We start from the raw sequence: 13,734 nt of genomic DNA, 5'->3' as shown, positions 1-13,734 counted from the left end.
AACATAACTTGCAGTGCAAGTAGATAAAAAAGGAATTTTAAGGGTTTGTGTTGTCTCACAGGTAAAAAGCTAACTATCCTGGTTCCAGCTGGGATACAGCTACACCGTGCATGATGTGTTCCTTTCTTCCTTCCCCTCTGGATTTTATTCTTTCCTTCCCCCTTTTCATTATAACTGTTACTGTCATCATTGCTATTACTGTTCTTTCATTTTTAATCTGTTACAATTATTAGATTGTTCTTACCTCAACCCTGGAGTTTTACATTCCTCTCCAACTCTCCTTCCCACCCCTCAGGGTGAGAGGGAGTAATCGAGCGGCTTGGTGGGGCTTCATTACCAGCTGGGGTTAAACCATGACAGAGAATGATGCTGATAACACACTGATGCTGTAGTCAGGGTAAGCACAGCTCAGCAAGGACTTCGCTGAGGACTTTTCAGTTTCCCATGCCCCACCAGTGAGCAGGTGCACAAGAAGCTGGGAGGGAGCAGAGCCAGGACAGCTGACCCAAACTAGCCAAAGGGACATTTCATACCACATCATGTCATGCTCAGTATATAAAGCTGAGGGGAGCTGGCCAGGAGAGGCTGGTCGCTGCTGGGGGACTGGCTGGGTATCGGTCAGGGGGTGGTGAGCAACTGTATTGTGCATCACTTGTTTTTTACGTTTTTCATTGGGTTTTATTCCTCTCCCTCCCTCTCCTCTTCCAATAATTACAATTATTATTGTTGTTATTATTTTTACTTTTATCTCAGTTATGAAGCTGTTCTTATCTCAGCCCATGGGTTTTAACTTTTCTCCTGATTCTCTCCATCACACAGGGAGGGGAGGCAAGGGACTACATGGTATTTAGTTGCTGGCTGGGCTTAAATGACAACACTAACTCAGTTATTTATTGTGGTTTATATTCTGGGCTGTTTTAAATAAATCTATGAACTACTTCCACACTTTTTGTACAAATTAGAAGCTATCCTTGACCAGGAAAGATGAAATATTACTATAGAAAACTACATATGTGCATTAATTGCAACTGATATTTCTTAACTATAATAAAAAGATCAAAATAAATCAAATTCAACCAGAAGGTATGCTTCCAGTTTAACTTTCCTTTGTCTTCTTGCTTTCCCTCCCCAAATAAAATCAATAGCAAAAATTCATAAACCAGCAGCCTTTCCCCTAGCAATGATGAGCAGAGGGTTTAGTTAAACATTGAGCTGACTGAGTAAAATCCTTCAGCAAGACAATTTCATTAGCTGATCATCTATTAGTGGGCTACAACTCAATTAACAGAAGTAACAAGCTGTTTAAATTTCATTTGTAAATAATCTCATAAACAGGCCCTGCACATCAGCTTGATTCAGTGTTACTCCACTGCCTGTGATTTACAACAGGTGGTACTATTGCCTGTGCAGTTCCATTTCAGCACCCAGAGAGGCAAGCAGAGTGGATGACAGGCGGGACTCACCCTAGTACAGCAGCATTGCCCTTGGCTAGAGGTCCAGATGCAGCAGTGCCCATTGCAGCACAGCTCTGCCACCAGGCACCTAGCCGTGCAGCCACGGGGAAGCTGCAGCTGAGCTGCTCAGAGGTGAGCCCCAGCTCAACAGCCAGGTTCTGGCCACTGCCCTGCTCACACAGTCCCAGGCAGGATGAGCAGCATCACTTTTCACCACGCCTCAGCTCGCCTGCATTCAGTTTTGCAGCTACCGGGGGGACCAGCTGCAAGTTAGCTAGAACTGGGATCAATTTCTATTGAGGTATGCTCTATTTAAAAAATAAAATCAGAACAGGGTGTATCCATCCATAATACACTTAATTCTATGTTAAGTCTCCTAAATATGGAAAATTTTGGCAAATGATACCAAAACCCCTACTAACGTAACTGAGACAAGAACAGTTCCTCCGTGCAGTTTCTTTAGGAGGCCGAGTCTGAACTGACATTTCAGCAAACACCACATCCATTGTACCAAAACTTTACACAGCAGCAGAAGCTGCCTCTTACTGGAAACAAAAAAATTACTAAAAAGAATAAAATAAGAGGTTGCTGCTCTTTGAAATGCTTCATATCTTACAGTCTAACCTTGATCACAGCAGCACACTACTATGAATAAAATGCAGGAGTTCTTGGCTCTAAATACTGGCACAAGGAGCCACAAGTATTTAGATACTTCCAGTAGCCACAAATTCCACCTTTATTATTAAGCAAGAAGTTAGGAAGTACTCATGTTCATGAAGCCTTTTCCAAGTAAAACCTTCAGAGGAAAAAAAAAAAAAAAAAAAAAAGACAAACCCCACCACCAGTATTTTTTGTAATGTGCCTTTCTGTGGCACTTAATGTTTGCATTTTAACTTTACATAATTCAACTGCTGGAAAAATTCTCATAGTTTTCAAATCTTCTGTTATGACGGTTGACAGCAAAGTTATTTTCCCACATCAAGTCTTGGCTATTTACTCCATAACATTTTGTCTATATTATTCTGTGCCGTTACAATAAAAGGAAAGAATCTTTTATACTGTGGCATTTCCTATAAATGAAGAGGCTACAAAAAGGGCTGTTTGTGTGCTGTTATGTAGACCATTTGCTTATATTTATGGAAAAAATTATCAAGTTATTAATGGCTGGAAAGCTATGCAATCCTAGAAGCAGCTAAAAAGCTGAAAAGTGTTAAATCATAGGAACACGCAGAGAGGCATCATTCCTCTTACACAGCTCACATCCAGGACTTCTTAAGCAGCAGCAAATGACATGTGCAGAAATCGATCAGGTTTTTTTTCTAATATTGAAAGTACAGACTGAATCTGTGAGATTAGGGGTTCCTAACTTGTTTTGGAGCCTTAAAATGCCAGTATTCTTTGTATTGACTTTATGGGTCAAGTTGAGGTTCCTTTCTGCTGGCGCAGAATGGCACACCCTGTGCGCTGTGCTTGTTTGAGAAGAGCCCCCTTGTGAAGGAGCTCACCCCACCACCCAACTGAGATACTTGCGGTTCACAAATGCCTGCTCGTCATGGCCCAGGAAGGCAAACGCTTGACATCGTGTACCCACACATGGAGAAGGGGCAGCTCAGAACTCAGACACATTGACCTTCACCCACCACATTTGCTTCTTTCTCAGCAACAGACTTACAGGTCTATCACACCACCAAAGCCCCCAGTTAATATCCTCACTGGAGAACAGGGCATTTCATGATTTTTTCTCCTTTGGCAGCAACCCAACAGCCCCTATGGAAGCAGCATGCATTTGAAAAGAAGAGATTCAGTCACTGCCGAACTGGTACCACTGCTCCATCCTGAGTAGTGTTGTTTCTGAGAAGATGGAAGTGTTCATAAACGATAAGGCAGCATTGGTGCAAGCCACCTGCATGAGAGCAAGTTTCACCCATTATCTTGCTGCAGCACATTGTTGCACAATACAGACAGCAAAGTGTTATCGCCTTGTTTTGTACATACATATGTATATACACACACACACACCCCTCACTCATCACTGCAGTTACCCGAGGGCAAGTCTGCTGATCTCCAGAAGCATGAGCAGTCTCAATGGAAACAAGTAAGGTTGTACACAGGGAACTGCACTCCAGCCCAGAGGTCTTAAAGTCCTTTTGGGCTGGCTTCAGTGCATGGAAAGGGAGGAGCGTGCCTGGGCAGGCAGTCCTTCCTGACCTCCTCACTGCTCTTTTCCTTTTCTCTTGTTATGAAGTATGACAGAACTGGGGAATATGCACAATATGCATTAATTTAACCAGGCTCACCACTTAATCAGTACTTCTTTGTCACTGTAGAAACTTAAATCCGTAATGAATAAAAACTCTCCTGATGCTGCACTCAACAAGCCTTTTCTTGCTTATAGCTGCCCCTTAATTGCAATCTTCATCAGAAGCAGCACTCCGAAGAGCTAACCAAATCCCCTGATTTTCCTAGAAAGATCTGGGAATGTAAGAACCAATTAAACTACCATGTCAGCCAGCCAAGTGTGATGGCATTGCCAGACACCATAGAAGAGTACTGTCACAAAAGAAACCCCATCAAGTTTTTCCCCTGGATATCCAAGTTTTTTAAATCTGAGAAGCAAAACAGAGATGCTGCCTGCTCTGCAACAATTTAGTCATGACAACAGATTTCTTTTCTACTATTACATTTCCAGCACATATTTTTCATGTGCAATAGCTGAAACCCAAGAGAATGACTGATGTTTAAATAATCTTAAATGGATATGACAACATTATCCTGCCCCCTAATTGGAAACAGGTCACTAATCGGTGGCTATGACAGAAGAGGGTATAATTTTATTCTGGCTGAGCTTCTAGATTTGGAAAAAGTATTGCAAAAAATTATGCTCTTACACATGTAATTTCTGTAGACAAGCTCCTATCCATGTGACAAACCTGTCCCCAGAGTTGGCAGCAAGAACTCAAAAAAGACAATGCTAAAAACTAGCCTGTTAAAAAACTGAACTAGTGGCATAAGCCATGTTTATTAGTTCCATAATCAGCCTACCTAGGCTCCTGCAAAATTACCAACCACCACAGCACTTAAGCTTTTCCACAAAATAAGACAAGGATAAAAACAGATGAATGGACTGAATCAGAAGTCACAGCCTGTTGTTAGCTCCATATATTCTGGTCAGGGAAATCCAGAGAGCTACTGCTAGCCTGCGGGAACACGATGCTGTTTCTCTATCCACTGAGTGCCTGTGAAGAGCTGCCAAGAGGCTGGAGGTGCCTTCTGGCCCCCTCCTCTTGCCCCAGCAAGGGTCATGCAAGAATGCAGGCAGCAGGGCTCTCCCCTCCTCCTGGGAAAACACAATGAAGGTAACACAACTTGTGCTTAAGTGTGTTAGGGAATTTACACACGGTCCATTATTTGAACCAAGTTTAGCCTCACTCTTTCCCCAGATATTTCGTTAGTCAGCCTCCCATTGCCTGTGTGGACTTTTTAGCACTGTAAAGGAGGAAAGGAAAAATACTTTTTAGCAGCAGGAAAATGTGATTATAAACCAGCTCAAATTGGCAGTGGAGGGACTTTAACGTAATGTCAGGAGGGAATGTTAGAAAAAAAAAAAAAAGAAACTGAACAGATTTCAAATTGTCTTTGTTTCCATCAAGTGTAATTTTAGTTTACGTTAGATTTTTACAGGTAGGTAATTTTTTTACAATAAAATACCATTAAGATTATTGTTTGAGTACATGTAATGGGTGACAAGTCCAGGGCCATAAACATAAACCAAAATTCCATTAACATTTGCTCGGAGTGTTACATTATCATAGTCTTTGGAATTTAGTTGATTGATAACATTGATGCTTTGGGTATCTTCAAAGCAATCAAAATCTCAGAAAGGTTTGGGTTTTTTTTTAATAGTAACCAGCACTAGCATCCATCTGTAAATAGATCTGCTTTAATCTGTAAAAAGATTTGCACATACTGGTATACAAGTTGGACAACTATAATTTATACTTAAAAAATAGTTTCATAGTTAACATGGTTAAACTAAATAAAACCTAAATCTTCTTAGCTTTGACACCTAAAAAAGCTTCCTGGAGAAAAGGAATTCACTTAAGTTTGTAGCAGGAAAGAAATACCCATGAATAACCTTTTCCAAACTCTTGTTCATTACCAGCTATCACCAAATCCTGCAAAACCACTGTCATGTGCAGTAGACTTAAAACTAAAAAGCAACCTGAAACTTCTTCCACATCTAAAACCAGACAGCCAGACACACAAAAGCAACACACTAGACAAGTTTGCAAAAATCATCATTACAAATTACAAAAAATACATTTCTGTGTTATCAGTTTCACTGTAAGTATTCCTCCACATTTGACTAACTTGCAATTAATACTGTCTAACAGAAAGTGGTTCTTGTATCTTTATTATTACCATTCTTCATTTATTGATTGTCTGTCACAGAATAATTCTCAGATTCCAAATCAGGGACTTAAGCTAGGTGCTGACAAACTGCACATGGGAAAGAGATGGTTCTTCTCCCACAGAATTTAAAGTCTTGGCAAAAAAAAAGCAGGTTATTCATTAAAAGGAGATATTTTTTTAATTTTTTTTTTAAATGTCACTCTGCAGCCTGCAAGTTCTAGAAAGATCATTTGCTTACACAAGTGTATCAAAGCGTACCTGTGTCTAAAGTTAAAAACCACAACCAGCAAGCTAGTAGCCACCTAAAAACTATCTTTTTCAACAGATGCTACTCACAGCTCACTTTAGCAGAACCTTCTATGGGTTAGCATCTCTGGAAATCAAAACCGTTAAATAGAGGCATCTAATTATGCCTTGGGATCCTATCTCTAGTGACCCAAACTGGTAAAGTATTTCCTGAAATGAATTTATTTCTGTTTGAGTAAGCATCATGCAGAAAAACACAATACAGCCACAGTCCACTGATGTTAGCCAATATTAACAGCACATCGTATAGAAAATCACAAATACGTCTGCAAGAGTGAAAGACATTTCAGCTGATTTTCCAAGTTTAGAAATTTTTCTAGTTTCAGAGCCTTTCAAGACATTACAGGGTTTCTAGAGGAGTATGAGGATGACAAACTTCCTATGCTTTTAAAAAGATGCTGGGATTCTCTTGTTAGTACCCAATTTCAGAAGCTGGTGTTTAAGAAAACACCAAGTACTGTAATATTCATGAAAACATAGCAACTGACAATACTTTTAAATACTATGTCCTTTTGAAATCAGACTTATTTACGAACTATGCCCATGGGTGCATCACAGATCTATCCATCAGTTACTTCATGTGCAATGCCTCCAGGCACTTGGAAATGTTGCTTATCACAGGAATGGCTGTGAAATGGGAAATCATCTGGATATTACAGTCATCCTGGCGTAACTTCAGCAGCCAAGCATCATGGCTGGCTTCCTACAGAGCCGACCTAGAGCACATTTTCAAAGTTTCTGGGGTTACACTTCCTGCCACAAAATGCTGGGGCTCATCCACAGGCTGCAGAGCACACTATGCCTACTGCTCCCAGCAATTTTAAGCAGGGAGAATGAGGATCTTTTCGTCTATCTGCATTGCCCCACTTGTGGTCATCCAAAGCTGCAAGCTGGCATGCCATAAACTGCTGCTAATTGAGCAAAAGAGACACCTAAATAAAATACATACCCTTGGAGCAGGATAAGCTAACAGAAGATCTATGCAGGCATTACTGACAAGAAGGGGATTCCACACAGATGCAATCAATGGTTCAGACTGCCAACTCACTGCCCAGAGAGGGACTGGAGATGAGACTGACTCCCTGGCCTATTTCAGGCATTCAGGATGCACAATAGTTCCCTCCCTGGGTATTTTTCCCTCTTCTATAACAGCCTTTGCATGATGGGTAAAAGCTTTTGCCTGGTGCACGGCTACATTCGTATGCTACTCCTTATGCCTCACACATGTTCACATAAGTAAGGAAACACTGACAAACATGATGTTACATATAAAAAAAAGGGGGGGGGGGGGGGATGACACGACACTGAGGATAAATATGGGAAGCTGAGAATCTGGCAAAACAACCCCACAATCAACCAGTCTTGTGGGGTTGTTCTTAAGGAAACCCAGGGAAAGGGAAAGAGGGAAACATGGTGAGAAACCATGTTCTGTACCAACAATGTTCTTTTTCTTGGTCTTCTCATCTGATTTTATACGACTCATTTTTGGGTTACAGAACTGGGTACTCTTGAACATTCATTGCTGTACTAAAGTCTACGTCCTCAGCCTTGAGCAAAGTTTCTCTGCTTCAGTTTCTCTACAAACTAAACCAGTATCATTTACCTATGTGTTTCATTGAGATGCCACAGTTTGCAGCTGTATTCCAGTAGGAAGTGCTGTATAATATATGCTGGATACGTTTTACTGATCAGAAATAAAATCATTCTTTAGAACAACCTGTTACACACGTAAAATTAAAATCCTTCTGCATTAAATTTTCTCATATTATTATATGGGCTTGCTGATGTATATTCAAGATTGTTCACATTATGGATAATGGCACCAATTTACCTTTTATTTTAATTTATTCAAAACAAAATTAAAAACCCCAAACACTGAAATATGTCACAGATTTCTATACAGGGGGGTAGACTTTCCAAAATCGTGGGGGAAAGATTACCTCAGGAATTGAATATGACCTGCAGAACCAAAGAGCAGCTATTCCTTTCCAATATAGTAATACCAGTTTTTTCCTAAATATTGCAACATGAAACAGTAAGTAGCAATAAAGTGCTTTAGACATGTACATCTATATTTGATATATCAAACAGACTGAGGACTGAGTAGAAATTACTGCAATATAGAAATCCTGGTTTTGATGTAAAGCTTGGCAACATTATTACTGACCTTCAGATTAACTATGCCAACTAGGCTTACTGTGTACCCCACATCCATCTCGTGTCTGTATGATCTTATGCTGGAAACAACAAGATCAAAAACTTTTTCTGAATCACATATTCCTTTTCATTTGAATAAACACGCATGAAGAATTTTTATCCTGTCACCTATGGCAAACAATTAACTAGTTCAAACAAATACAAACAAAACATAGTATCAGATATAGCACCTTTGTGTTTACTTAAAGATGCAAAGCAGCTGTGATGTTTTATTTTAAGAACAGATGCTTTTCAGGTAAAAACCTGAATATACTTGGCAAAACTTAAGACAAATCAATTCACAATTATTCTAGAAACAGCTTGTCCTTATTGTTCATACAACACACTGCATATCTTACCTGTTACAGGGAGGTAATAAGTAAATACTTGAAGAAAGTCCAGGATCTTGTGAAAGAGTGGCTATGCAGACATCACAAGTGAGGGAACAGACAGGTGTTCAAACTTGTTAGCAATGAGAGATCAGGCCCTGCATATCAGCCTGATTACTCCCTTCGAAAACAAGGATTCAAATAGTGCTAAACAGACCCTGAAACTCTTTTTGTAATTTGCCGGTACATAGGCAGTATGCCCATAATAATGACATCTTTCAACTGGCAATAAAAACTGGTAACACAGTTCGGAGAATAGGGAAATGCCAGGCAGATAACTCTTAGAACAGAGATGTAATTGCTGCTAAGAGTCTCTAAAGACAAGAACAGTAAATGGGATATTATATTATGGGACTAAACTACAAAAGAGTACAAATACCTCACACTTTTACATGCAGGCTGAGTCGAACATGGACTTAAAAACAGTGAATAAGAAACAGCAGATATCTGACAAAGGCAGTCAGAGCAAGACAGCAGAATTTTAAGAAGGTGTAAGCCAAATAAAATATGCTTAGTATTTTGTGACTTCAGAAAACAACTAATTGCAACTAAAATGGTTATCAGCTGCTTTCGCAGACACGAGAGGCAAACCCAGAGTACTTAAACCTTTCTTCTTCTCTCTCATTGAACATGTAGCTCCACACTCAGTTGACGACAAATACAAAAATAAATTCTGAAGCAAGACAGCAGGCTTATTAATTGGGCTTTAAAAATTAACTGTAGCAACATAACTACATATTGCTTGTAAGCCAAAATCATTGAAGAAAGTGAACTTATGAATGGAGCATGTGGCAGCTATTTCAAGCTGTGAAACAAAAATACACACCCAGATCACAACAGATACTGGCACATAATTCCCTAGCTAGCACGCATCCTCAGCTTCCAGGAAGGGCAGGAAGAGTGCGCTCCGCCTCAGAAACACACCTCTGGGTCTGTCGTGACTATTGTGACTGCACCTCGGTTCTGAGCGTGGTCTTGTAACACATGAGAGTGGTCAGCACTACTGTTTACAAATAAATTTAGCATGCAGCTCCCCTGGGACCAACAATTAACTTCATCACCTCCTGACGCTACTTTCCACACCATTTTCTAGGAAAGATCCCTAGTTCAACCCCATGGGATGCTATGAAAAGAAAGAGCAACTGAAGGGCTTATCTTTTTGGCTTTGAAACTGAGACACACCGGGAAACGCTACCGCCTTCCGTCACCAGCATCCCTTTCACAGCTTGCCCTGGTATGGAAGGGCACTGCGCGCAGCCGGCAGCACCGGCCCGCCCGGCGTCCCGGGGACCGCGGCTGCCCAGCCCGGGGCTCTCCCACGCCGCGGACCCGCTCCCGCCGACACCGGCGTGCGCGGCCGGCGGCGCCGCAACCGCGACCCGCTGCGGGCACCGTCTGCGGCCCCGCCGCCCCCCGCCCCGGCTGACGCGACCCCCGCACCCGTCCCGCGGCACGGGGTCGCGGCCGCGGGCTCCTACCTTGTTGGAGGCCATCTCGCTGACGGAGTGCCTGGTCTGCAGGGTCTCCAGCTGGTCCAAGCACCAGTCCAGCTCCTCGAGGGTCTCGCTGGCCAGTTTTTGGTAGGCCTCCTCTGCGAAGAGACACGGAAAGGCGTACTCAGTTCGCAGGCGTTTCACAGGGCTAACGGCGAGCTCCAGCGGGCCCATCCGCCGCCGCCCGGTGCCCACACACGAGTGCCGCTCCCTCATATTGCCAGCCCGGCCGAGCCGCGGGGCCGCGCTCTTCCCGGGAATCACCGGGTCGGCCACCGCCGGCGCCGACAGAAACTTCCTGCCGGCCGCGCTCGCCGCCGGGCTCGCCTCGCCTCCCCTACCCGCCCGCCACAGGGTAGGGGGCGCGGCGGCGCCGGGGCGCCCCCTGGCGGGCAGCGCGGAGCTACGCGGGCGCGCTGCCGGTGCGGGCGCGGGCGCGGAGGACTCCGCCGCGGCGGCCACCGCACTATTGCGTTTCGCAGCCCCGGCGGCGACACGGCTGGGGGCGGGGGGCGGCCCCGGCGGCCTCGCAGGTCCCGGGCGGGACCCGCCGGGCCGGCCTGAGCCGCCGCCCCTGTGCTTTCTTACCGAGCCCGGGGGGCACCATGAGAGTCAACGGGCTAGTGCTTATACAGCGTGGGGAAGGTGTACGGGCGGGCGTCAGGTGCTTGGGGTAACGATGCTTGGAGCACCGGCGGCCAGCGGAGCGCTCGGTAGCGGCGGCAGCGCTCGCACTCGCGGGAAAGCGCGCGCGTGCACGGAGCGTCACGTGGATGTCAGCGAAGAAGGAGCCGCTGAAAGTTTTGGAAATGGACCCGGCAACGCCGTATGTGCAACGGGCCCGACAGCGACGCAGATATTCGCGGTTTAACCACAATCGCTCTGTGCCGCATTGGAGCCAGGCAGGAGTTTCCCTTACAGAGAGGCAGGCACTCCCTCCTATCAGCAACTCTCCGACAGCAGATCTGCTGGTATGCAAACAATTTCAGAAAAATAATTCCACATCTAGGGTGCCAGCCTCACCTACAAAGCCTAGCGCTTTTTTTTCTTTTTTCTTTCCTTTTTTTTTTTTTTCCCCCTGACGTAGATCTGAAGGGGCGAATACTTCACTACACTAAACTCAGCGCTGAGAAGAGTTTCAGCCCAAGCATGCTGTCTTGCAAGCTGTGTATCTGAAACACAAGTTTTGAAACTCCTGGCACGGGTGATCCTGGATCACCTACATGCAAATGTAACCCCAAGGCACAGAAACGTTTGTTCAGTGGGCTTGTTATTGCCATCTAAAACATCTCCCTTAACTTGTTTCACATCACATTATCTGTACTTTCAAAATGTCAGACAAGCAAAAAAATCAAGCAAACAAATTAACTAAAACACATTTTTAAATGAAACACCCCAACACGGACCACTGCCAAATAGCTCTGTGCATTACTGTTCAGCATCTAGGGTATTAGTTTCATATCTTTACATTTCAGAATATGTGCTCAAAAACTTCAGATTCTTTCATAGCTGTTAAACCTCACATACTTGTGGTTATTGCAAAACCACTCCACCGTTATGAATAATGTCCATTTGCCTCAGGAAAAAGGCAATGTGAGAAGAAAAGGTTTGGACTGAGATTAAGTAGCAGAACTATTTAAAGAAAATTTTGCAGTGCCTGCCTGTATTGTGAGTAACCTGCCACTTGAGCAAACACAATGCTGATACTCAAAAGAAAAATAATCCACATTGAATTGTAAACATGGTCTTTCAGACTTGTCATACCTCCTACAAATTCTATCAGATTCAAAAGAATTCCCCTGGCAAAAAAAATCAAGGCTTTTCTAGCTTGTTTAGCTATCAAAAGAGAATCTGGGACGTTCTGCAACACACAGACATCACAGCTGACTAATTCTTGAACATGACTGGTTTACTGACTTTATAGTATAGATTTCATCAAGATCAGTACTGGAAACAGACATAACTTTGTTTATAATATGTTTGTAAGTAGACTGCATTAAAAGCTTTTGATGAAGTGGAGATGTGGTTAAAGTATGCATAATTATCTGATGACCTTATACAATTATGTAATTGAGGATAAAAAGCATAATGAAGATACTTTGTTGCTAGCCTACAGCCTACCCTCCAGAAGTTCTTGAAAATCAGATATTGGGAAACTTAAGAGGGTTGAGGGTTTTTTGTTGGTTTGGGTTTTTTTTCCCACAAGTAAGCATCATCACTTCTAATACTCAGGAGAGTAAAAGGCTAAGATTTTCCGAGAAGTATGAAAACAACAAAATAAACTTGACAAATACCATATTTAGGTAAATGTAATAAAACACTCAGTTTGTTACATATCTTAAAACTTGTTATCAATGTAGCAATAACACACATTACCAACAGTACCTTACATCCAGGAATCCTTATCTACTATCCACCTTGCCATATATCTCAAAGCACATTAGAAAGCAGAATTCATCACTCACATAGAAGTCCCATCACCCTTAGGATATTTCTTACGATCTGTTGTTTCTGACGTCTGCACTTCAAGAGTCTGTGGCTGCGGTGGGGACTTGACTGACCACTGAGACTGAGTAAACTTCTGATGGCCACCGCTCAGCTAAAGACTTGCTGGACTCAGCACCTCCTGCCAGTTCTCAGACTGCAGAGCCGTCAGTCCAGCCCTGATAGCTTAAATGGAAATAAAAGGGTTTCTAACTGGTGACAAAGTACCCATCAAACAAGCACGGGCCGCTTTGTTCCTGCAGTTCTGAAGGGCAGAACAACCATAGGAAAGCTTTTTTCTAAACAGTACTGAAACTCTAAATTTGGGCCACACTTTTGTTGTTATACAATGTGGTGGAAAATGTTGTCGAGGTTAACAGCTTTTCAAGTATAACACCCTGTCACCACTAAGCTAAGAATAAAAAAATAATTATCAGCCATGCAGCTTTGACAGCCTCACAACAATTTTTCTGACCTCTTTCTTACCTCTAAGGTAGCACTCTGTAATTATGCCTAACCAGGACTGATCTACTTACCATTTTTTTTGGAATAGGCATATGATCACCCTTCCTCTCCCCGCCAGCCCCCACCCCTGCCTGATGAAGTCCTAAACTAGATTAACTTCTGTAAATGAGAGGGTTTTGAAATTTCAAACGTTTTTTAATATTAATAAAAGGGAGAGAAACACAATTTAAACACCAGTTGCTTTAAGAGTTTGCACATTATTTCATATATGCTTTAAAAAAAAAGGAAGTGACAGCAAATGTTCTCTTTACAGTTCACAGATTACCACAAACAATTCCACCACATGTAGCTTTCGGTACAGTACATGGAAAAAAACAAATGAAAGGCTAGCAGAAAGAAAAAGGTCTGCCATAATCATTTATCGCTGCACACCTGTTTTTTTTAAAAAGAGTGTTCTGCTGCTTGTTTTTATAAAAGACTTAATTCTTAGCACACCTAACACTCCACCAGAGATAGCTGTACTTATATTCTCAC

The 13,734-nt window shown here is 42.7% G+C and overlaps 1 protein-coding gene across 2 annotated transcripts in view; it reads right to left on the bottom strand.

Annotated features, from left to right (window-relative positions):
• The window catches only part of PDE4D (phosphodiesterase 4D), a 353,147-nt gene that overhangs the window by 38,783 nt on the left and 300,630 nt on the right, over window positions 1-13,734 (bottom strand). For both annotated transcript variants that reach the window (XM_037373545.1, XM_037373546.1), the window contains exon 6: window positions 10,237-10,349. In XM_037373545.1, the coding sequence (XP_037229442.1) occupies window positions 10,237-10,349 (113 nt within the window). The remainder of the gene's footprint in view (window positions 1-10,236; window positions 10,350-13,734) is intronic.

Source organism: Falco rusticolus, chromosome Z (assembly GCF_015220075.1).
Source record: "Falco rusticolus isolate bFalRus1 chromosome Z, bFalRus1.pri, whole genome shotgun sequence".
Lineage (NCBI taxonomy): Eukaryota > Metazoa > Chordata > Aves > Falconiformes > Falconidae > Falco > Falco rusticolus.
This window is presented reverse-complemented; position numbering and strand designations above follow the sequence as displayed.